Source organism: Cupressus sempervirens, chromosome 10 (assembly GCF_028749045.1).
Source record: "Cupressus sempervirens isolate cs-2001-9-10 chromosome 10, ASM2874904v1, whole genome shotgun sequence".
Taxonomy (NCBI): Eukaryota; Viridiplantae; Streptophyta; class Pinopsida; order Cupressales; family Cupressaceae; genus Cupressus; species Cupressus sempervirens.
The window spans coordinates 715,501,424-715,528,537 of record NC_143127.1 but is presented as its reverse complement, the minus strand read 5'-3'; the positions used below and the strand labels follow the sequence as shown (position 1 = coordinate 715,528,537).

General features: G+C 36.9%; 1 protein-coding gene across 1 annotated transcript in view; it reads left to right on the top strand.

Annotated features, from left to right (window-relative positions):
* LOC149535827 (putative transferase At1g60990, chloroplastic) overlaps nucleotides 1–27,114 on the top strand; it is a 299,942-nt gene that overhangs the window by 123,290 nt on the left and 149,538 nt on the right. The window contains exon 6 of the mRNA XM_089803727.1: nucleotides 10,129–10,193. Within this exon, the coding sequence (XP_089659853.1) occupies nucleotides 10,129–10,193 (65 nt within the window). The remainder of the gene's footprint in view (nucleotides 1–10,128; nucleotides 10,194–27,114) is intronic.

Below are 27,114 nucleotides of genomic sequence, written 5' to 3'. Positions count from 1 at the left end.
AAAAATACAAACATCTCAAGCGCAATACCAAATCAGGCAGCCACGTCAAACATAGACAGGGAGAAGTAAGACAATGATCTCAAGTATACATGTAATCATATTGTAATCACATACAGGGGAAAAAAGTAACAACTGGGAGAAAGTATATTCCACCAGCAAAGACATGAACAATAAAAGAATAATAAAATCTTATTAATAAAAATTCTGATTATATCCATTCATAACAGTCAGCATGATGAGTGGCTTTTGGGAAACAAACATGACATTAGGGAATACGATTGGTGATAAGAAATAAATATAAATTATTGTCAAGAGCGGATCATACATCCCACAGATTAGAATCATGTCACAACCAGACAATGGTAAGGAGAATATGTATGGTCTTATACTTATTGCAGGAGATGGAAATTAGAATTGGGGAATACAAAAGACTTAAGCAGAAAAACAAGGAGCCAACTTAATATCTGGTTCATACAAAGGCATATTGACAGTGGCAGACCGACATAATCTATATCATGCAGGAGGATATTTCATAGATATTGCTAGGAGAAATTTATGATAATTTCAGTCTGAAAGCAGTGGCAACATTAATAAAGCTAATACACTATGTAATAGAGATAAATCTAAAATCAATAAACCTCAAAGTCTATCGGTTCTATGCCACTATGGAACACAACTACTAGATGCCTCAGTCAGTGAAGAAGGATATCCCTATAAAGCTTATATATACATAGTTGTGACTTCATCTATTATCCATGTCAATAACTAAAGGTCGTCAATATTTCATTGGTCAAGGACAATTGAGAAAGTTGATATTTAAGAGGCATGAAACAACTGGTCAGACAAATTTTATATCAAAAATAAAAATAAAAATTTAAGGAATTAAATTCATTATAAAAGAGGTTATAGGAAAGAACTCAAGTGGATTGTTCTAATTTCCCATGACAACTATCCAAGGGACATTACACCATCACCCCATTGCAAATGGGATGACCTTTTTTTGCTGGTAGGTGTAGGTAGTTGAGCAGATTTGGAAACAATCTAGGATTTAGAAGGCCTTCTTAGAATAAAGCTGGAGAATTTGGCTAAATTTGGAAGTGAGAAATTAAAGTACAATTTTGAGTCAAGAATGTGAAATTTACCTAAGTTGGGTAGAGGTGTAATGTTCCCGTCATAAAATGAATAATTAATCAAACCTTTGCTAATGGGCCAATTGATTTAGTATTATCTCGAACCCATTTTTATTTAATTGTTTTTGTAGGTAGGTGTAGCCGTCGGCTTTCTTTGTAAACCCTCGGAAAGTTTCTCCGATGGGTATTTAAGCACGACATGTAAGTAGTAGTTGGTATGTGGTGAATTCCTGTTGGGATTCTCTATTGTTCGCTATTTTGGAAGTTAAAGATCTTCCCTATTTGGCTATCGTGGTTTCAGTGGGAATCAACCCTCACCCTATTTCGTCCATTGTACTTCTTTGCTTCGGATCTGACAAATCTGGAAGACAATTCTTGTCTGGAATATATCTATCTATTACTATCTCAATATACTTCGGTGTCTTCTATACATTTTCCTTCAAGTTATCAATTCTATTCTGGAAGTCTTAGCATTAGCGAATCAGAGAGGCAACACCGTACTGCATCACTTTCATCACTGTATGGCCTCTTACACCACACCCTACATCTCCATCATTGTACGACATCTTCCCTTCACCACTGTACAACTCCCTAAGCACTACCGTACGACCCGCATCATTGACCGTATGACCCCTGCAATGCTTCACCATATAGATGCCCCTTAAACCGTACGACCTTGTCCTTTTGATTTCGTATGGTTGCATACCTACTCACCACCGTACGACCCTGCAGCACACCTGCTCCCCCTTTACGGTTCTGCTAGTTGCTACTGTATGACCACCATTATCCCCTCACCGTACGAACTTTGAAACTTACCTCTAGGCACAACAAAAGTTGATTTCGATTTGCAATTTTGGGCACAGAGGAAGGACACCCTGGGTCATTCTGGGAAAGGGACATTATAGTGGTATTAGAGCAAACGATCTAGCTAGCCTGTGGACAGTGAATGAAAGTTTATAGCTGGAAGAGATGAAGATCCCATTCAGTTGATAGAATGGTGGATCAAGAACCCACTCCTACCGAACTCATGCTGATACTAAGAGATCTTTCAAGGAATCGGGCTTAGATTAATGATACTCAATGAATTATGGAAGAAACTCTCAGGAAATTGGCTGACAATAAAATATCCGGTGAACAAAATGGTCACAGTGAGGACTTGGTGTTGGGTAAGGCAAATCCTCATCCAACACGCTCTCGACCTTCCATGCTATCTTTCCTTCCACGAACGGAGGTACCACATGGAGGAAACAAGACAACCTTTGGGGAAATTCAAGAACAATTGAGAGAAGACTAGAAGAATGCAAATTTGGAGGAGGATATATCCTACAAAGATTACACAAAATTGAGAATGAGATATTCCGGAGGTAGAACCGAGGATATTTTAATGATCATCTTAGAAGAAAGTTGAGTAAGGTAAATCTGTCACCATTTGACGGATTCGGATCCATATCTACCCAAGCATGGGTGATGAAGGTTGATACTTCCAACTTAATCCAATACCAGAAGAAGAAGCAATCAAATTTGCAACACTTCACTCGGAGGGTGTGGCGCATGAATGGTGGAATCATGGCACTATCACACTGGGGCATGATCACGTAAGTATTTATGCAGAATTCACTGAAAGATTGATAGATCGATTTGATGGTAAAGATCCAAAACTTAATTTCAAAGAGTTGGCGCAACTGAGGCAAAATGGATTGGTGGACCAATACATCACATAATTTTAGAAAGTCTCCGTGTTGGTCATGAACATTTCAGAAAGGAAACGAATAATGCTCTTCATGGATGGACTGATGGAACCTGAGAGGGGTTGGGTAAAAGGTTTCAATCCTACCACCCTTTTGGAGGCTATTAAAAAGGTGTGAAGCATGACATCATCATCAACATCATCCTCTTGAGGTTACTCACACTCCAAACTGCCAGTATTTCCAAGGGACCAAGATGAGCCTTCATTGGATGAAGCTACCAAAGAGGAGCTCTGAAAGAAGAAATTATGTTTCAATTGCAAGGGACTGTGGGAACCTAATCATAGATGCCTTGGTAAAGGAAAAATACACTACATTGAAGTTGTATCTGATGATGAGGACTATCAAGAGGATCTACCCACAGAAGATGACTACCCTCATGAGGACTCCAAAATGGTTAATCTAAACCATATAGAGAGAATTGCCGCATTGGTACGGTGTGGAGGAACCATCGCCTTAGCTGACAGCTCGAGATGTACAGTGTTTTGTGTATGGGGAACCCTTCAAGGACAAAGGGTCATGGTGATGCTTGATAGCAAAGCCACTCTAAACTTCATAAACTCATCTTTGGTGAAACGAAGAGGTCTATCTACTGAGACACATAGGATTCCAGGTCAAGGTTGCCGAATGAACACTTTTGTCTTGTTTGCACGTTGTTCTCCAACTGAGTATCACCATGGCTAACGACATAGTGATGGAGGATTTCTTTATAGTGGACCTAGATGATATGGAGGTTATTTTGGGCATATAGTGGATGGAGATGCTTGATGAATACACATAGTTTCAAACAGATGAACTTCACTTTTGTTGTTGATGGGAAGAAGGTTGTTCTCTATTGGATGGTCAATGAGGGACCGAAGGAAGTTTCCACATAGCGGATGGAGGCCATTTTTCGACACAATGACATTGCATGGGCTGTACATTGTTTTGTTTTGACAGAACCAATAAAAGGGCAATAAATGTCGCACTGGGATGATGATCTTCAAAATATCTTGAGTACCCATGATAAAGTTTTTATAGACATTTCTCCTAGAATACCCCCCCATCGCGGGTTTGAGCATACCATCGAGTTGGAAGTTAGCGCCAAATCAATTATCACCATGCCATACCACCATCCCAAAAAAAGTAAAGATGAGATCGAGAAGATGATTCAGGAACTGCTCGAGAAAGGATGGATCCGTCCCAACTCTAGCCCTTCTGCATCATCAACAATATTAGTCAAAAAGGATGGGACGATGCGCATGTGTGTGGACTACTGTGCGCTGAATAAGAAGACAATAAAAAATAGATACCCTATTCCTAGGATCGATGAATTATTGGATGAGTTGCATGGTGCAGTTTAGTTTTCTAAAATAGATCTCTGTTCCGGATACCATTAGATCTTCATGTGGGAAGATGTGGAGAAGACGACTTTTTGTTGTCACTACGGGCATTATGAGTTCCTAGTCATGCCGTTTGGATTAACGAATGCACTGGCTACTTGTCAATCTTGCATGAATTGCATCTTCAACAAACAGTTGCGTAAGTACTTGCTGGTGTTTTTTGATGATATCCTTATTTACAACAAAACTTGGGAAGAACACTTGAGACATTTGGATGAAGTCCTAGGGATCGCGAAGGCTCTGTCTTTGTTTGCCACGCAATCTAAGTGTGAATTCAGGATGACGTAAATGTTGTATGTAGGGCATGTTGTCAATAAATATGGAGTGTAGGTCCACTAGGAGAAGATTCAAGCTATCCTGGATTGGCCCCCACCAAAATTGCTCTATGAGTTGTGAGGGTTCTTGGGATAGTGCAACTATTACCAGAGGTTTTTAAATGGTTTCTCTAAGCTCAGCACACCATTGACAAATTTGACTAAGAAAGGTTGCTTCCAGCGGAATGAAATGGCACAACACACTTTTGATAAGTTAAAAGAAGCAAAAAACACTTGCCTGGTTCTTGCCTTACCTGATTTCACTCAAACATTCATTCTAGAGTGTGACACATCTGGAGAAGGCATTGATGTGGTATTAATGCAAGATAGACACCCTGTAGCCTATGAAAGTCGGAGCTTACACAAGTGGAGCATTTATATTCCATTTATGACAAAGAGATGTTGGCCATTGTGAATGCACTAGCCAAATTCCAACAATATCTGGTAGGTGCCAAGTTTGTTGTTCATACTAAGCATAATAGTTTGAGATATTTTCTATAGCAACGATATCTGAATGAAAGGAAAAAAAAAAAGGGTAAGTAAGATTCAGGCTTTTGATTTTGACATTGAATATGTGAAGGGAAAGAACAATGTGGTTGCAGATGCCTTGTCAAGAAAACAACCATTTGTTTACTATCTCAAATTTCAGTTGACTGGAAAGCACACTTATTGGTGGAATATTCTAAAAACACATTTGCATGTAAGCTAATGGACGATGAAACTGAGGACGACTGATACAAGGTGGTGGATGACGTCATTTACTATAAGGATCGGATATACTTAGTGCTTGAATCCAAATTGAAGCAGAGAATCTTGAGGAAATACATACCGCACCCCTGGCTGGACACCTTGGTTTTCTCAAAACCTATGGACACATCGGGGTGAGGTTTTGATGGAAGGAACATTTAAAGGAGATGTATTTCAGTACGTACGGGAATGTGCAATTTGTCAACAAAACAAATCCGAACATACTTTACCTGTCAGGTTACTACAACCCTTGCCTATACCAGAACAGAAGTGGGAAAGTATCTCCATGGACTTCACCGAACTTCCTAAGGTAAACGGGAAGGATTGTATCTTTGTGGTGGTTGACAAACTGCCGAAGTATGCACACTTCTTTGTCATCTCAAATTTCCAAGCCAAATAGGTAGCCAACTTATTTTTCAGAGAAGTTTTTCGTATGCATGGGTTACTCTGAAACATTGTTAGTGATAGGGATGGTCGATTTCTCAGTATTTTCCGGACAAAATTGTTTTGATTGGTAGGAACATAATTGTTGCAAATACGAGCTACCACCTTCAGACAGACGGACAGATAGAGATTGTGAAAAAATGGCTAGAGGGCTACCATCGAAACTACATTTCGGCACAACAACGGGCATGGGTCAAATGGATGTATTTGGGAGATAACTGCTACAATACCACTTATCACATGTCCATTGGGATGACACCCTTCAAAGCACTATACAGGTATGAACCCCTTTCATTTATTGACATGGTACTGGGTGACGGCTGTGCACCGAGGGCGAGGGATTAGCTTCATGAAGGGCAAGACATCTTGAGATTCTTGAGAACTTAGAAAGGGCGCAAAATCGACAAAAACTCTACGCTGACAGACACTAGATCGAGAGAAGTTTTGAAGTGGGAGACTTGGTCTATCTTAGACTCCAACTATATAGGCAGTCCTCATTGAAGGCAAAGGGGAAAGAAAAATTAAAGCCACGTTTTTATGGTCCTTATTGTGGAGCTCGCTGCATCAGTGAAGTTGCCTATGAACTGGAACTTCCAGAAGGAAGCTGCATCCATAATGTATTTCATGTCTCTTGCCTGAAGAAAGTTGTGAGACAGAACATCGCAGTAACCAGAGATCTTCCGTCGCTCAATGAAGAAGGGAAGCTTGTGGTAGAACTGACTGAGATCCTTGATATATAGAAAGGACTTTACGGAACCATACCCTAAGGTAATACTTGGTACACTGAAAAAATTTGTTGTTGGACGACGCGACTTGGGAAGGTGAACACATTCTGCAGCATTCGACATTGCATTTTCTTGAGGACAAGAAAATTTTGGTATAGGAGGATTGTAATGTTCTTGTCATAAAATAAATAATTAATCAAATCTTTGTTTATGGGCCAATCAATTTAGTATATCATAGACCCATTTAAAAAAAATTAATTCCATAGTTGTGGCCATCGGCTATATTTGTAAACCCTCGGGAAGTTCCTCCAAAGGGTATTTAAGCACGACATTTAGGTAGTTGTTGGTATGCGATTTTGATTATTCTTTTTTGTACTGCAAATTCCAGTTGGGATTCTCTGTTGTTCGCCATTTCGGAAGTGAAAGATCTTCCCTACTTGGCTATTCCAGTTTCGGTGGAATTCAACTCTCACCCTATTCTGTCTTGGTATTACTTTCTTGGGTCTAGCAAATTTGTACACTATCTTTGTTTGCAATTGTTAATATTATTCAGTGAAGCTCCATCAATTCTATTCTCAACTATCTTGTTCTAGCAATTTACATTTGTTCATTGGTGTAGGAGGAATTGGCAATTCGTCACCCACTGTCTCCACCGTACTGGCACCCATAGCCTGAACCGTACGGATCTTCTTGCCCCCACCATACGGCCTACCCAAACCATACATCATTGCCCACACATTGTACAGAGAAAACTGCTTCCCCAACTTGACTACCATACGGCTTTTTGAGTCACCTCCCAGATTTCCAACATTGCACCGTACAACCTTTGGTTCTGACCGTACGACATCCTACTCCAACCGTACAACTTCCCACTGAGACCAGATGACCTCCACAATCGTTCGATCATTCAAAATGCAGGGGAATGGAAACATTACTAGCACGGGCAATTGAGGCCATATAGGATGGACAACTCCACCCTGAGACCATGTAGCACAGACAACTGAGGCCATGTAGCACAGGAAATTGAGGCCGTGTAGCATGGACAACTCCACCTTGAGGACGTGTGACACAGACAATTGCCTTCGAGCCGAGATTGCCTTCAGGCCAAGTTCACCTTCGGAACATTACACAATTCCAAACTTGCACACTAACTTATTCATTGTAAGGAAATTTCAAAATGTTTACAATGGTGAATGCAACACAATTAATTCAGAATTTGTAAGGAACCTGGTAAATGTAGTTCTCCAACGTGGAACGTTTGAGGATGCTTGAAATCACAAATGCAATCTTCCCCTACTCAAATGTTGCCACCACAATTCAAATTGCAGCTCATAACCAAGAAACGCTGGTCCTAAGAATAGATCACAACTTGGAATATTTTCAATGCTGCTACAGAAAATATGATCGCAACCTCTTCCTTTTGCTTGCAATAACTCCAAACGCCACTTATGATAGATGAACCAAGTTCTCCAATGATATCCGCTCAATTTCTCAATGCCGAACAATTATTTATATCAAATTCCTTTTAGGAAAAATGTCCAATCAGCTTGTCAGATTGTAGATTATCAGCCAATAGACATGGCACGATTCACCATTAACAAGAATGGCTCAAAGTGCAAGCAAAGACATGGCATCCAACCATGAAATTTCTTCAAACCCTCAAGACCAACTTCTTCACTAAATGCAATCAAAAGATATCTAATAATGATTTCATTTGCAACTAGCCATTGCTTTTATTATAATAAAATAAATCTTCCTTATTACTCCAACATTTATCTTCATGAAGACCCTTTTTACCTAAATGCCCTTTTCTTTATGCTTAGGCACATATTTGAATAATATAACTTATTAACCCCTTACCCTTTTCATCAATCTCATGATGTTATCACATAGAAGGTCATTGTTTTTTGTGCCCAAGCTTTAAAACTTTTTGAACCTGGTTCCAACGAGCTATGACACTAAGGTAACCAATATACAATACCAACAAAAATAACAACCCTAGTGTATTTAATTAAATAATAATCATAATTTACTCGTCTTGCGAAAATGATTGAAGAAGCGTCAGAATTAAAATTTGACAACATGAGTGATCCTGATGAAGAAAGATGATGAATGAACTTGATGGGGCAACTTACTAAAAGCAGACGATCCCTCCAAGATTCTTGGAGCCCAAACTAAAAGCTAAATATAAAAACTAAGAGCATTATTCAACTCATTTAAACTCATCGGAACCATCTGTTGACTTACTACAAATAGTAAGTCCAATTAAATGGAGCCATAATTCTCAATTGGGTCCTCTTATCACTAGTATTAGCCTACACGGACTCACTAATAGGCTAAATCCATCCTTTATCATTGTCATGCTAAAAAGGGGACATTACACACTTTTCGTCTATCTCCTCTCTTTACCTTTCTTTATATTTCTCTCGCCTCTCTCCTCCAAGATCCAATCCTATCTCTCTATGTTTCTCACCCTGAAACCTCTATAAGGGGTGCTACCTCAACCTTGTTTTGGTGTTCCCTAAACTCCCATCAATTTATAAGTCTGAGCAAGTTAAAGGTCAGTAATATATTGTGATCATAAAACTTGATAAATACACATCCCTTCTAAATCTTTGCATATTCCTAGTTGAAAAAATATTATGGCTGGTATATCATCCAGGACCTACATTAGATGCCTTTATACGAAGGATTGTTTCTCTTCTAAGTAGTTGAACCATAGACATGTGGTTTTTAGTTTGATATTTGTTTGGAACATTCGATGCGATGGATTTCATATTCTGCAATTTTTCTATATATTTGAGAATAATTATAAATCGTGTGCTATTTCCTAAAGCTACACTCTGTTTTTTAGTTTATACTTATGTGATTGATGTGAATTTGTGTATGTGATCAAATTAGCTTCTATTTGATGATGTTATTTGTGTTTTTAAGGGTTATTTAGTAAAGGGTGCATGAATTTTTTCTTAATTCCCTGAAAATCTCTAAATTTATTGGTTATTTTCACTTCACCGAATCTTACCAAGTTTTTGCCAAGTCTCGAGTCCCAAGTCAGGTTAGTCTGGCTGAGTGCACACTGAATCCGAGTCTAGGAACTATGATTTATATACATCTCTTGAGGACTATAAATAGATTTATATTCCCTTTGGGAGCCTAGGAGATTAAGAAACACATGAAGAATAAGGAAAATTGAGGTTTCAAATGCTAGTGGATGCACATAGATTTTTGTAATGAATTCATTGGTGTTGATAGCAAATCAATTTAATCTTCTCCAAGTTAGAGACAAAGTAACTGTGATATAAATGAATTTTCCATTGTTTTTATGCTTTTTCTTCCTGTTGAAACTATTGATTTCATCAATGTGGGCAGAAGCTTTGTTTTGGTCCTCTCTTTCTTTTTCCAAAACTTGTGTTTCGGATGCCATATACCATCTCTTACATCTTCCAGAACTGAAGAGACTCTCCGTACGTTCCAAAAACATTCAATGAAGTGCAACTCCACATCGTTCTCTTTTTTAAAAGTATTTGTATCTATCTATTATCAAATTTCATATAAAAGATGTCTCTGGAGAAAATATAGTCTTGAAATCTCTTATTTGTCACTATTCGTGTGAAGTAATGATCACATAATGTTTCATGCAGAAGAATGCAATCACACTTTTGGTGTCACCTACAACTCGTGAAAACATTGTAGCAATGCTTAACAAGTAAGCTTTCAAAACCACTATCTAGACTTAATATTTTCAGAATGAATTTTCCAAGCACTTAACATGAAATTAGTGTTAAGAATTTTGTGAAATAGATTCTAACTTAATATATTTTAAAAATATATTTCATTTTCACTTTGAATGAATATTATTATCTCAATTTTCAACTAAATGAAATGCTCAAATTTATAACGATACAACGATTGTTTTAAAGCAAATGATGCTGTTTCAAATGCACTGCATTAGGATCACTTTTGATATGCCAAAAGTGTAGTATAGTCTATCTTCCTGGATAGAAGTTTGTCTACAAGTGCAAGGAATAATTTTCTCTTTAATAAATTTGCACAGGAAACAGATTCTACAACCTTGAGACTTCCATTATAGCCTTCTAGTCTTGTGTGATATATCTGTTAAACGTGCCTATGTATTTTCTCATGCCTGTCATATGCCTCTCCCTGTATATGAATGAACCCTTTGCAGGTTCAAGGTCTAAATGGTTTTAGAAAGCATCATATTGGCATTCTCGAGAGATCCAAAGTTATTGTAATATTGAAATATGCATCCTTATTTTTGTTTGTTTGTTTGAGTTGTTTATAGAAATAGACAGAGATGCAGAAAGTGATATAGTAATAAATTTACTTGCAACAGAATAATTTTTTAACATTTCAAAACGTTCATAACCAGAAATAATTTTCAGACTTATTTCAGAACTGAGAGTATGATGTTTTATCAAAAGTTAAAACAATGGATATCCATGTAAAGTTTCTACAAATTCTGAACAATCAAACTGATATATGCCTTCACTTAGTCTGCTGAAGATGATCTATATCAATCTTATGCAGTAGATACAGTATCCTTTGGCTGATGTATAGTTCTGCAATAATATGATTAATTCTGCTAGTAATTTGTATGAGGCAGGGAATGCTAAAGGAGCAGACTTTTTCTATGTGTGTCCTTTATCCACATATCTATCTCTTATTTATAAGGCACCCAAGAGGCATGTCCTCCAAGGCCATAACTCTTGCTAGTTCGGCCCTCTATACAAATTCCTAGCTATGTTGCCAAGATTGGCGTCTCCCAGATTTACAATTAGTTAGTAGATAAACTAACTATAACTTATGCAAATTAGAACATTTGAATGGTTCCAAGGAAAGACGCCGATTTGATCAAACATATAAGGTTACATAAGATATAAATCCTTCTAAGGATATTTATGCTTTACAAGATCTGACGATCTGTAGTCCAGAACAATATGATATCAAAGTTATAGAATTAACAATCCAGATGGCCAAAATTCCATAAAAACACAATACAAGCATACCCATTTGCTGCTGTTGTGAGATAAGACTGATGGAGATCTGAAAACGGAAAACTTGAACTCCAAATGAAGTCAAATCTGTCAAACCCTTGTTGCTCCTTCAAAATGCCAATGATGCATATCAGTGATGAAGACACCCAAAATACTGCACAAATTAACAAATACCGTAGGTGTCCAACCACAATTCTATAAATCCTATTTCTAGCAATATATGCTTTAGGTTCCCCAATCTGATTAGCAATTGGAATAAACCAAACTGCATTGCTTTGTGAATAAGAATTCCCAAAATAGAATCAATTCCAGAAACGAAATATATGCTTCAATCACGAACTTCCAAACTCAGAAAATTCTAAATAAAACTTTAGGAAAGGCATCTAACACCAAATATGAGCAGTTTTATCAGAAATCTGCAAATTTGTCTGTAAAAGAGACCGCAGAAATTTGATAAACTCAATTGTAAATGCAGTATGAAATACTTGTAAGTTATCTCCAACAAATTAGCTGGAGGAGATCTTTCACTTCCATACTTAATCTTCAAGAGGGATTTCATCCTCATGATGGTTGAGATAGACCACGTCCTAAACACTAGAACCAAAGCGGTTTTCAGATGAGTAATAATAAACTTTAACAAGCCAAATGGGCTCTCAATCCCCCTTTTTATAAGCTTTTTTTCGAGAATTTTCCCAAAACTCTTACTTAAATTCACTTTATTACTTTATTTAGTCTTTTAATTCTAATAAGTAGATCTTTCACTGCCATAGTTAAGGCCACATATTTAGGAGGAATTAAGTCTGGTTAGAATGACCAGTATTGAAGAGGCATACCGATTTGCTTTAGGTGGAAGAAAAGCTGAACAAGAAGTTCGAAAGCAAGCAAGGTGGAAGAGCTCGTGTTGGAATATCTAGTGGACAGTCTTATGAAGGATGAAATGAAGATAAGAAAAATAATGATGAGTCAAGTGGCGGTCAGAATCAGAGGAAAAATAATTCCAATAATTCCCATGACCAAAATAACAGAGATTGGAGAGGAAGAGGAAGAGAAGGTTTTCGTGGGACATGTTTCCATTGTAGAGGACATAGAGCTTATGAGTATCCTCAACATCAAGGGAGAACCAATAGAAGACTAGAGGGCAATGCACGAGTTGTGCATGTAGATGAAGATGCCAAGTCATCACATTCTTAAGATGTTGAAAGAGAAGTCTTGGTTACCAAAAGAGCTTTATTGAGCGATGACAATGAACCTGAGCTAAGGAAGAATTTGTTCTGCACAAGGTGTAAGGGTATTGGTAAAGTATGCAATGTCATTGTTGATAGTACTAGCACATATAATCTTGTTTCTGAAGAAATGGTTGATAAGTTGAAGTTAGAAAGAAAGAAGCATCCGAATCCCTACCAGATTGGTTGGTCGCAAAAGGATCATAAGGCTTTCGTTAATGAACAATGTTTGGTAAAGTTGAAGATTGGGAACTGCCATGATGAGGTGCTATGTGATATTATGCCTATGGATGTTTGTCATTTGTTGTTAGGGTGATCCTAGCAGTTTGTTCATCGAGCAGTACATGATGGATATGCAACTACCTATTCTTCGACAAAGGATGAAGTCAGACACAAGCTGAAAGCCTTTGAACGAAACAAAGGAAAATGAATGCAGTAATACTAGAACATGTTTAGTTGATGGAAGGAAGTTCTTAGAAGGCATCATGCATGAACATATGTGTTTTTCTTTATTTCCAAAAGTTGGTAAAGAGGAAGTAGAAGATGTACTTAAAAAAGTTGCAAATTTGTTCGCTGAGTTTCAAGATATTTTATCCGATAACGTACCTGATGGATTGCCACCAATGAGAAAGATCAATGACTAGATGGACTTGATTCTAGGGGCCATTTTTCCAAATAAGGTAGCACATAGAATAACTCCAACAGATAGCGAAGAGTCGAACAAACAAATATTGGAGTTGTTGCAGAAGGGGTTGATTCAAGAGAGTTTGAGTCCATGTGTTGTACTTGCAGTACTAACCCAAAAAAAAATGGAGAATGGAGGAAGTGTACATATTCTTGAACTATCAACAAGATCACTATTCAGTACAGATTTCCCTTTCCAAGGATGGATGATAGTATGGATTGTTTGAGTGGATCCGTGTATTTCACAAAGATAGATCCCAAGAGTAGATATCACCAAATCCAAATCAAAGAAGGAGATGAATGGAAGATAGCCTTGAAGGCAATGAACTTGTATGAGTCGTTAGTAATGCCTTTTGGGCTAACCAATGCACCAAGCACATTTGTGCGACTTATGAACGAGGTACTGAAAGAATTTTCAGGTGAGTTTGTCATTAATTATTTCGATAATTTATTGAGTAAGATATTGGAAGAGCATATAATGCACATTCATAGGATCTTTGAGAAATTAAGGGAGTTGGTGTATTTAGGATTTGTAGTATCAATGAAAGGTCTTAAAATAGACCCAGAGAAGGTGAAGACTATCTTTAAATGGCCTACTCCAAGGAGTGCTACTGAGGTAAGATCTTTTCATGGTTTGGCTAGCTTTTACAGGAAGTTTATCAAAAATTTCAGTAGTATCTATGGATCCTTGACTAAAACAATGAGAGGGGATAGGAAATAGTTTAAGTGGACTGTCAGAGCATACAAGAGTTTTGAATTTTTGAAAAGAAAAGTTACAGAATAGCATGTTTTAGCACTTCTAGATTTTAATAAGGTGTTTCAAGTAGACTGTGATGCTAGTGGTAATGCCATTGGAATTGTTTTGAGTCACGAAGGTAAACCCATTGCTTATTTCAGTAATAAGTTGAATGACATGAAAATGATTGGGAATTCTATGCTATAGTTCAAGCATTGAGGAAGTAGAAACATTATCTTTTGCCTAAAGAGTTAGTTTTATATATTGATCACCAAGCTTTGCAATATTTGAATAGTCAAGGAAAGTTGAATCAAAGACATTTTAAATGAGTTGAGTTTTTACAGAGTTCCATTTTTGTTTTGAAATATAGGAATGAAAAGTCTAATAGGGTTGTAGATGCCCTTAGGAGACAAATTTTGTTGACAGAGATGCAAATTGAGGTCATTGGGTTCAAGGAACTCAAGAGTTTCTACCCTGAGGATCTTGATTTTGGCGAAGCTTGTACAAAACTTGTTACTCTAGACAAACCAAATGGTTGGACTTCATGTTATAGGATGGTATGTTATTCAGAGGTAGTCAACTTTGCATTCCAAGGAGTTCTATGAGAGAGAATCTGATCAAAGCGGAGCATAGTAGAGGGTTGGCTAAACATTTTGGTCGAGATAAAACCATTTCTCTGGTTAGTGAGAATTTTTCTTGCCATAATTACAACGAGATGTTAAGAAATTTATACAAAGTTGTCGAATATGTCAGATGACAAAAGGAACCAAGCAAAATACAAGGTTATATCAACCATTACCTATACAAGAGAAACTATGGGAGGATATTAGTATGGACTTTGTTCTTGGTTTTCCAATGACTTAGAGAGCATGATTCAAATTTTTTTTGTGGTAGATAGGTTTTCAAAAATGATACATTTCATTCCTTGCAAGATTCGATAAGATGAGATGAGATAAATTTATTAATGTCCAACAAAAGACCACAAAAGAGGCTTAAAGGGTTTGCCAAAGCACAACAAGAGAGGCCAACCAACAATGGGAACACCAAATAGTGCCCAAGGAAAGCATAAACAACAACCACCAAAAGAGCCAAGAATTGAGGGTATCCGTCCGCAACAAGCTAGGTGTGCCTCACCATAGAGATAAAATAAGATAAGTTAAATATATTAATGTCCAACAAGAGACCGCCAAAAGGTTCTAAGGGACTGAAAGCATACAACCAAGGAAACAACCAACAAAAGGAGCACTAAATGGTGTCCAAGAAAGAGCATACAAAAAAGCAAAAGAGAACAACCAAGGAAAGGACTAGGGTTCCTTGTTTGGTGGGAAGAAGTCCAACACCAAAGAATATGGTCTGGGGTGACTGAGAGCCTTGGGCTGTCTCTGAGTACCGTTGCTGATTGAACCCGTTATGGGGTCTCATAGATCTGGTGTGGTAGGAGATAGGAGTGATGGACGACCACTTTGATGGAGCTTGACTTTTTGCTTCCAATTGTACACATTTTTATTATTAACCAATACATATATTTCATTTAATTTGCAATCTTTTGCATGAAAGGGCGGGCTGCATATGAAAACATGAAGGCATGCTGACCTATTGATCACAATTGTTGAGTCTATTTTATGTCAACCTTACAAAGTATATGTGTGTATCAGCGACAGGTGTAATGGACGAAGCACCATATGGCAATTCAAAATAATTTGTGGAGTCTCCAAGACAGGGTTAACTATGGTATATTCAACGAAGTGACTGCACAATAAGGCAGTAGTGTTGAGATTGCTATGATGGTTTGGACAATGCAAAGCTTACATGAAGCTTTCCTTCAATACTTTTGATGAAAGAGCCTATGTCTGTTAAAGCAATTTGAGGAGCAATGCGCGTTCACCAACCACATAAAGGAAAATGATTTTTTTTTAGGCACAACTTCATATTGAGTCATATTCAGTATTTTTCTGCAATTGCCATTCGCCAAGGTTTAAGGTTCCTCACAGATTCCAGGGATGATAATCGAGACTTTTAGCAAGATGAACAGTCACCATGGAGAGGTTTAGGAGTTGGATAGTTTCGCATGGGTATAAAATGAAGTGATAAATATGTACATTACTCATAGCCCATAGCATACTGATCAGTTAAAAAATATGGGGATCGTCAATTGGAATAAGATTTGAGTGTCATTGATGCTCATATACACTATTTCAAAATTAATAAGATTCCCCCTGATTGGGCTTATTCAAAGGAAGGTTCAGAGATTTTGATAATAGGACGTTTTATTTGGAATCCTTCAGAGAAGACATGGTACTGTATATTTGGTGACATTGAAGAAATCATTCAGCAAGGTGTCCTTTGATAGGCACCTGTATATGCATCTAAAAAGTTCCTTTTTTGTATAACATATGGCAATTGAAAGGTAATTAGCAAATTGAAGCCCAGTAAGATGTTTTATATGATTTTCAGGTCTATCTATGGAAGCCAGTAACACCGATATTTTTCAGGCTGGAGTCTAAAACAGAGGATAATCTACAATGGTGTAGATATACGTATAGATCAGTCTGATCCAAATCGCACATGATTAATGCTGACAAGAAATAATGAAATTACACATCGAAATGGATTTTCATTTTATTTATTCTGAATCAATCAGAATCATTTGCGTATCTATTCATAGATGGCACCGGATTTGATGTATGATGCGACAAGTGTATGCTGGAAAGGTTACCATGAATAATAACAGTAGATTCAATACACGTTTTGGTCACGGTTATGGTTTTCATCGTTGGGAATAGAAAAATAAAGGATACAGTGATATGTGCTATTCTTTGATCGTATTTGTTCCTCAGCGTCAGCAACAACCATAAAATCTTCGGGTAAGTATTTCCCATGAAAGTTTTGCTTGCATACTTACTATGTTTGTACGTGTGTTTTGGCAAGCATTGTGCAGTGGAGAATGGTTTTGTAGATATCCAAATAATGCAACAAACGAACAACATGTGTACCCAGCGCTAATACTTGAATGAACTGTAAAAGGATGCAAGTAAAAGATTGAAACATGATATCATGCGAAGGGAGGGATATGCGTTGAATCTGGCCCGCAAGAAGCACAGGAGATTGAACCCGTGTTGGAGATGCTTTTTATACAATCAAGTCTGGGAATCTTCACGCATGGAAGGGCAAAAAGAAGATGTCTTTGCCAATGGTTCTTCTCAGTTCCTTCAATGTTTTCAGATGCACCAGCATATGCAAGGAAATAACTACCACTGTAAATGAAGGTGTAGACATATATGCATGGGAAAAAGAAGGCTGTAGAGCATGAAGTGCCGCTATAGTGAGGAGAATCCAGAGCGACGAGGAGAAATTTCAAAATGAAGCATTGATCCAATTACCGAGTTTATCTTTGGGAGGAATTTTATCGACATCGATATATTATCATTATACAAAGTTTGTATTAGGAATGAATTTCTAATCTTTATTAGAAAGGAGTTATGATTAGTCATGAAAAGGTGTGATGTTTAATTTGAGCAACTGACACCTTTTCAAATATTTATAAATATAAGATGTAAAAGAGACAATGGGGGGGACGGAAATTATTATTAACATTTTCTCTCATACGTTGAAGCACACACATTCTTCAAACTCTTCAATAAGAAAGGGTTGAAATATTGAGCAAAGCAGATAAAGGCTGAGACTTAATTGAACTTAATTTTTTTAGATTGGCTGTGGTTGGTTTTTATTGGATAGTACTCTGACAAGTTCTGAGAGTCTTCAATACAAATAACTGCTCATCATATCAGTAAGAAATTTATTTTGCTTTAGAGTTGGAGAGTATATGATTTTTCCTTTATGATTTTGATGATTGTATATTTCTAATTTGATATTTCAATTAGTGCATTGAATTGTTCGGCTATTCAGATTTGATCGATACAAATATTGGGGGTTATGTAATCTTTCCTCTATTTGTAGCTGTTTTATCCAATCAAGGTTAAATTATTACAGACTGATCTGAATATGCATGAGTGAATCAATTCGTGGCATTGCAATAAGCAAGTTATCGACATATATAGTATCATTAATATCATTAAGTTGTATGTAAAGCATGTACGTTTGACTCTATTACCCATTAAGATTTGGCACTGATCATTAATCTGTTCTTGAGTTCTTAGACTTATACGCTGACAATCTTTTAACTCTTTTCTTTTGAAGAAAATTAGATCATATTCATAATAGTAACTTGTTTTAAATCTTTTTCTTTTCAGTAACATATAACATTTTAAGTAAAGTAATTGCAGTTTGAGGATATATAATTCAAAACATTTCCTTAATACTGGCCAATTGAGGAATTCATTGGATTGCTGTAGTTTGCTACAAATCATCTTGGAATTAAGTTTTGCCATCCAGGATTTAGGTAAACAGGCCTTGGTCCAGCAGAACCTAAAGCGCAGAGGATTTAATCCTGTCACGTTAACCAAAATCAGTTAGATACCCAGCATCGAGCAGGCAAGGCTCGTAGGTTTCTAACCTGTGATTTTGATAACCAACACACTTCACCAGCCGAGCAAGAGACATGGGCTAGAAAAAGGATGAGATAAGTTGATCTAAGGCCTGGCTCTGAGGGAATAGGAGCTGTAGAGTATGATCACAGAGTATCTGAAAAAAGATGAGAGGGACCTGTACTCTTTGAATAGATAGTGAGACCTCCCTCTGATCTCGTAGTAGATGGGGCATCAAAGAATGAAGTGGGTCTCAGTTTCCACCTTAGCCAAGGTACACAGGTGACAAATCCAATCCTCTCTATCGACATAATGATCTGTATGAATCCCAAGTTGGTGGGAGCTAACTCTAAAGGATCCCAGAAAGATACAGAGGGCGTGACTCTAGCGCCGAGACAAGTAGTATAGACGTGCAATAATCCCATCCTGAATAACCATGAAGTGCTTAGCATAAAGGTCATCTGTGGACGCGACCCCCCAGGATGGTTACTGTAGGTCATGATAATGTATTGTCTATAGGTATCGAGTTTGACATATCCATTCAACTCCTACTCCTAGGGGAGGAGGTGAGCGGGAACATCTGACGAGAATCGAAAGGGAGGAGAAGAAAACCAAAATTGAGGGATACGACCTTGGGTGAGAGGAAAATGATGTTCATGTGGCAGAATTGCTTTCCAGAGAAGTGGTGAGACAACATTGTGGAAGAAGTTAAAGACAAATTTGAAGGACAACTATTTGTTGCAAGTTTTGGATCATATATTGCAGATAGTGGTGGAATCAAAGATGATGCCGATGTTGGACAGATTCTTAGGATATAATCAAATAAGTGTGGCAAAAGAGGATCAACACAAGACAATTTTTACCACCCTTTGAGGAACATTTGCATATAGTCATATGCCCTTCGGTTTAATTAATGCTGGTGCAACCCTTTTTGTGTGCAATTAACTTGTCGTTTGGGCATTTAAGAAATAAAATAACTGTTGTTTATTTGGATGATTTCACAGTCTTTTCTAAGAGAAGGAAAATTCACCTAAAAGACCTAAAAATTGTTTTGTCAAAGTTTGAGGACCATGGGATTTCTCTAAATCCTAAAAAAATTGTATTTTGTATAATGGAAGACAAATATCTAGGCCACTTGTATCTAATAACCAAAATTTAAGTCTTCTATCCAATATGAGTGGGGCTAAATCTTTTTTTGGGCAAGTAAACTTCGTTAGATGATTTGTAGCAGATTTTGCATAAATCACTAAACATATGATAGATTTAATTAGCGAGAAACATGTTTTTAAATGGAGTGATTAAGTTATGTAAGCCTTCAAATTTGTTAATGAAGTAATTGCACAAGCTCCCACCTTAAGCCTTCAAATTTGTCAAAGAAGTAATTGCACAAGATCCTCCTTGATCAATCCATATTTCAAGAAAGATTTTATTATGTATTGCTATGCTTCAGAACACACCATGTTTAGCATATTATCACAAAAGAATGACTTTAATGAAGAGATCCCAACAACTTTCACGAGCGTATCTCTAAAGAAGCATGAATTGAAATACTCATTGATCAAAACAGGCCTTTGTAGTTGTTAAAGTTGTTAAACATTTTAGGTACTATATACTTCATTCTCATTCTATTGTGTATGTTCCTAACCCTATGTAATGTGCCCTGGTATTGTCGGCTTTTGCTATCAACAGTGCTCGTATTACTTCGATTCATTAATGAATTATTCCTATTAAAACCTTTACTCTCAATAATTTATTTTGATACTCTACTCAATTAATTATCCCATTTTGTTTGAATTCACTTGATTCATAAATCCAATATGTGTATGTATCAATATAATGAGATAGGTTTGCCCGTAATTTGTATTGTATGTACTGCAACCATAAGATGGATCCAATATTATGTGTTGTCCTTTAACTTTGTTATGATTAACCTCAATCTTGATAAGAGGGAGTCTTTTTCTTGATATCTATTAATCTTTGTCCGGTATTGTATGGATGTCTCAATCTATAATTTTTATTTATTTATTTTCTTAATGGATTGTCTGAGGCAAATTTATCATTCAACCTTCATACTGAGATAGATTGCTTCCTTCTTGACCTGCGGTTATTACTGATTTTCCTGTACCTGCGTGGTGACTGGAATAGCTGAACTGGAGGCTGTCGGGGTGCTTGGGCGTTTCTTCTTCCTTATATGCAGTGCTGGATCAGATACTGTCGGCTGAGTAAGCTAATACTGTGTGTGGTTCGGTGTCTATGATGGGGAAAACAAACTATATTTACTTCTGAAAACTGACGTTCCTTCCCTCTTGGTAAAGGAAGAGTCACAATCTCTTCCCACTTCTTATCTGGATACTTATAGGGTTTGCTAACTGTATTAATTTAAAGCTCTGATACTTATTGGGTGCTTCATTTGATTGTATTCTTGCCTATTTTTTGTTCGTATTCCTCTCAGGAAGCCGATGCTGCTGGAAAAAACCCAGAGGAGACTCTTGTAGCAAGTGATAGATGGAGATATCAATATTATGGTCCTTGAATACATTAGATAATTCTGAGCATTCATTATTGGGGCATGATATATTCCTAGGATTTACACCTGCATAAGAAGTTCGTGCAAATTGAAGAAAGACAGTATTTTCTTATGCCCTTCTACACCCTAGATCATAATCATTATGTGTTCAGTCTTTTGCATCACTGCTCTTTCTAACAGATTCCTCATTGTTCCTCCGACCTGAGATTTTGCCTGATATATTTGTATATTTCTATTACTTAAAATTTGGACTGACTTCATTCTGATTTGACGTCTCTCACATTCAATGTCTTGATTGCCTCTTTTGGCTGGACAAGGGTCTTCAACTTCTTGCTTTTGCGGCTTAAGAAATAGATGCGTTCTGTCTTATATGGATGACAAGGTCATCATTACACCTTCATTTATTCCTGTAGCAGCTTGCTTAATATTGCCTGATTTTTTCTTCCTGTGACGATGTCCAGTCTTCTAGCTAAAATAAAATATTTTTATGCCCTTTCCATGATCCGGCTAATCAGCCTATATACTTGAGTAAATGGTCCTTTGTCCAAACGTGTCCCTTAGTTTATATAAGATTTTAATTATTTGTACCAAGGGATACGTTAGAATTAGTTTTGCTTGTCTAATTTATTTATTTATTAACTATTTATAATCTCTTTATTGTTATATTATTATTATTAGAAATTATATATTATTTACTTGCAAATTATTTTAGGGTCATTACAATTATATATTAAATATTATTATATTGATATATTATTATTACTATATATTATAATAATTAATATATAGATAATATATAAATAATAAATTATATTATAATTTATTATTAATATTTCAATTATTAATTTAGTATTTATAATTAGACTCTATTAGGAACGGGACATTACACCCTACCGTGAAAAGCATTTTAACCCAACAAGATAGGGATGCGCAATAGAGAAGCCTTAGTATCGAAGATGTTGGAATTTGATATTGATATCAAACCTACAAAATTGGTTTGTCCAAGGGTTGTGCGAATCGATAGCGGAAAAAAAAGAAGAGAGATGAATTGTTGGTGGTCCTTAGCTTGCAGGATTCCTAGTTCATAGATGTGGCACATTACTTAACATATGTGGAATGTTTGCAGTATTTGAGTCCTAAAGTGAAAAGAAATTTAAGGTTGAAGGTTGCTAAATATGTGATTGTGGATGGTGTGCTATATAAGAAAGGCGTACATGGGGCATTGCTTAGATGTATTGATAACGAGCAAAAAGAGAAATTACTAAGGGCATTTCAGAGTGAAGCTTGTAGGGGTCATTATTCATCAAATGTCATGGCATTCAAGATCCTCAAGAGTTGCTACTAGTCGCCATGGATGCTCAAAGATGCATATAGGTGGGTGGCTAGTTGCGAAAAATGCAAATTGTTCTCATGTAAACCACAAATTGCAGCTTTACCATTAAGGCCTCTGATTATTGATGGACCTTTTAAGCAATGGGGATTAGATTTCTTTGGTCCACTTAATCCTCCATCTTGTGCTAGGCACACTCATTTTAACAAAAACTGACTATTTCACAAAATGAGTGGAGGTTACCCCTATTAACAAGACTACTTCTAAAGTAGTTTGTCATTTTCTTAAAGAGAACATCTTGGTCCTATTTGGAGTTCCTCAAAAGATTTTGATTGAGAATACTACAAACTTTTCTTCTAAAGAATTAACTATGTTTTTCTGTAATCATGGTATTTTTGTGGCACACTCCTCATAATGCCACCCTCAAGGGATCGAAAAGGCCAAGTCCAACAATAAGAACCCGATTTCTATTATGAGGATGCTCGTGAATGAAAATGCAAGGAACTAGCATAAAAGACTTTACGAAGCTTTATGGGCTAACAAGACTTCTCCAAAAAGAGTGATAGGTATTGACCCCTTTCAAATTAGCATATGGTTTTGAAGCACAATTGTCCTTGCCTTTGGAACTGAAAACCACTAAGATGCAGAAAGTAATCAAAGATGAGTTGTTTAAAAATGCATTGGCAAAGAGAATAATGTACCTGACAAAGATTGAAGAAGAACTAAACGAGTTGATTAATCGTATTACTACCCACCAAGCTTTAGTGAAAATGATATTTGACTGTAGTGTTAGGCCAAGGAAATTCATGGTAGGTGATCAGGTACTTCTGTAGGACAAGTGAAGGGAGCACACAGAAAGTTTGACTATCTGTGGAAGGGTTGTTTGTAATCAATTAGGTACTCGGACCTAATTCTTTCAGACTTGAATTTTCAGATGTTACAATCTTAGTTGCCAATTTGTGAAACGAACCTGATTCAAGTATGTAAATCATATTCGTGGATTCGGGATTTTTTTTCCCCAATAATGATTCGTAGAGGATTCCTATATATATATATGCATTATATATGCTAAAAAATAAAAGAAGTATACATAATTCTAAAACTAATTCATTTCATAGTACAAATCTATGATTCTAGTATGCATTTATGAATCTAGTATACTTGATAATTGATCTATTTTTATAAAGAAAATTAACACATTCACATTGAATTACTGAAAGTGAAAGTTTGTAACATTCAAAATATAGATCATTAAACTTAAAGTTTGTAACTTGATTCATTCATAAAAGAGTCAAGAGTCAAGACTAAAGTTTTGATTTAATCATCAAATGGATTTTCGAGAAAATCCGCATCAGAGGGGTACTGATGAGCTGCAAGTGCCATATTCGTATCAATAGAGGAACCCAAACTAGCTCCACTAGTAGTAGAGGGGATTGTGAACTCCTAAACATCCTCCTCTTCATCCACATCAAGCAAAGTGGATCTAGCAAGATCCTGGATGGTCATATCTAAATCAGGAGTCTCAAGTGCTACATCCCAAAGCTTTTTGGGCCCCTTTTGGTACTTACGATCCTTTCGTGACAACAAGTGCAAATTCTTGTGAATGAACACAAGGTCTTTTTCTTTTTTGAAGCCAACCAATTGCATTTGACTGAGTGGATAAAGGAGTAAGTACTCCAATTCCGCTCAGTTGCAGAAGAGCTGGCGACCTAAAGAGAAATTAAAAGAATATCAATACAACAATCAAGATAAATTCAACGAAATGAGAGTGTTAACTTTAAGCTTAAGAAATCAACTTTAGGTGTTAAATTTTACAAACTTACCTGGGATAGGATCTTTATGGCAAGAGGTTGGAGGTACGTAAAGTCTTCCCCATGAAGGTACCACCATTTAATGGCATCCATCCTACTTCGGTCTGCTATAGCAATAGGGTGGAAATCAACACTTGAAATGAAGGCAACAAATTCATTCCTCACAATTGTCCCAATTTTTGGATCTTGGAATATTTTAGCTAGTGCCCTCTTATATCCATTTGGAACCTCTGCATCTCTAAATGGTGGCACTCTACCTGTAAGGCAAAGTATATCTATGCTATAGCACCTGGGAACAATGCAATACAATTGAACATTATCAAATATCAATAGCACAAACATTGGATAACATAAGCACAAGCATTTGATAAGCACTATAGTATCTTGGGGATAGAGCATATGATAGGAGGTGCAAAGGTGTGGTCATTTTGTTCCAGCGATGATGAACAATTGTTTCCACCTATGCTCCACGGGGACGCGTCCCCTGCCTCTGTACCCTAGTACTCGTACCGGGTACGAAACGGGGACGCGGGTACGGATTTTGGCCGTACCCTGCGACGTCCCTTTTTTGAAAAATTCAGAAACGTCCCCGAAACGGCCAATTTTTTTGGGCAGGAAACTTGGGGACGGCCAGCAGTATCGGGGACAGTTTTGCCGTCCCCTATCCGTCCCCGAAACTGCTGGCCGTCCCCTTTTTTCCAGTCAATCTGGTAAAGGCAAACCATCCCCAAAAAAATATTTTTTCCTAATTTTTGTTGTTCGTGTGGCCCCTAGTCATCTTAAAGACATAATAACAATATGCAACCCATATTTGGTCCATTAAAACACTAACTCTTCTACTCATTTTTCGATTTAACATACTTGCTAAGAGGAAGGAAGAAAACATAAGAGCAGTAGCAGCAATGAGCAAAGATTGTGTTTAGTGAGGCAAGACTGCGTTCGGTATTTACTATTTACTAACTATTTTAGTTGGACTTCTCTTTATTTCATTCTGATTTCAGCATGATACTTGAAGCCTTCAAGCATTTTAATTTTTGCTATATATGTATGTGATATTGTTATAATGGAAGCACTTAGTATTTGCCATTTGATAATATTCCATGTATTTATCTTCTAAAATGTTTATGGTGAATGGTTTATCAATGTTATGATATACATATTTGAATTTTGTCTCTATATTAAAAAAAATCCCCTATGTTTTTAATCGCCGTCCCCTGATGTCCCGTCCCCTAAATTTTGGCTTCGACCCGTACCCGTACCGGAAACACGTCCCCGTCCCCTAAAACGTCCCCGTCCCGGAAACTCCGTGGAACATAGGTTTCCACCTTTTTGTAAAAGGAGTCTTGAAGATCATTCTCCCTCTTCTGGATGACCTAGGATATGAGATATGAATAATAGTTATAATTAGTGATTATGTCAATTTAAACTTTAGAATCTAGATATCTCTCAAATAAACAATTGTGGAAGAGCGTAGAACTTACCATTGTAATCTTTTCCAACATAGTGTCCATGTAATCATAAATATCCCCAAGGCATGGCTCATCACTGTGTGCACAATGAAGTATTGCCATGATTAGATTGGTGAATTCCAACACATAAGTCACAAGACCGCACCAACCCTCATCTAGTATCATTCTTCTCACAGTTAAGGCCCTTTCTATATTGGAATTCTTCTAAATACCTCATTGGGGGCTAATGACCATCTGTTTAAATGCTTCCTTTACCTTCACAAGTCATCTCAGGACGATTGTGTGAGAGGCAAAGCGAGTGTCAACAACTTAAGAAAATGTTAAACTCAAGTTAATAATACATTTAAAAATCAAAACATGTTAATGTAAACAACAACAAAAAAAAATTATGGAATCCAATAATATAATTGAATATTAAATTTTCAAATTTACCTTCAATAATTCCAAGTCCGAGAAACTCCTAAAAATTGCTTGTGGCACGTGGTGATTTGTCACAAACATTTGAATCTCTTCAGCCTCATATCTTTTTCACCCAATCTCTTTTGGTGCCAATTGATTTCATTACCAAATTGAGAGAGGACAGTGCATGGTGTCCAAAAGATATGATGATATCTAGATTATGCATTTATCCCTGTAGCCTTGCAAACTTTCGCATTTTCTGTGACCACTTGGACAACATTATCAGGACCCACTGACTCTATGGCATCAATGAGAATGTGTGAAATAAATTTTGAATCTTTCACTTGCCCTTCACAATCAACTACCTTCAAGAACATTGCCCCCTTAAGGCATACAATAATAACATTGATCAATGGATGGTTTCTACAATCTTTCCACCTACTCGAAATCATACACACCCGTTTGAACCCAAGAATCTCTTATTGGTTGAAGTTCAGCCTCTACAGTTTTCCTGTCATCATGTAATATAGTAGTGCACAACTTCTCATAACCAGGTGATCTTTAACCAAGGGGTGCTTCATTTATTGTTTGCACCATCTCCCTAAAATAAGGTGATCTTGCAAAATTAAATGAAACACCATTTGCAATTAAACAATGTCCAATTTTGTGATCAACAATGTCTCTAAATTCATTTTGGAATGCCTTATTAGTGGGACTCTCTTGTGGGTGAGTGGAGATGGGTCTACATCTTCATCATGGTAGTTGGCATAGGCAAAAAAGGATGTGTTGTTGTGCTTGTTTGATTGGATGGTGGTGTTGGTGTATTTGTTCTTTTGGAAGCACTACGTTTTCATTTTGCAACTGTTCTATCAGCATCTTCTTGCTCTTTTGCTAACGTTGTTATTTGTGCAGCTAGTAATCCCTTCTTATCTGGCCCACTACCATCACG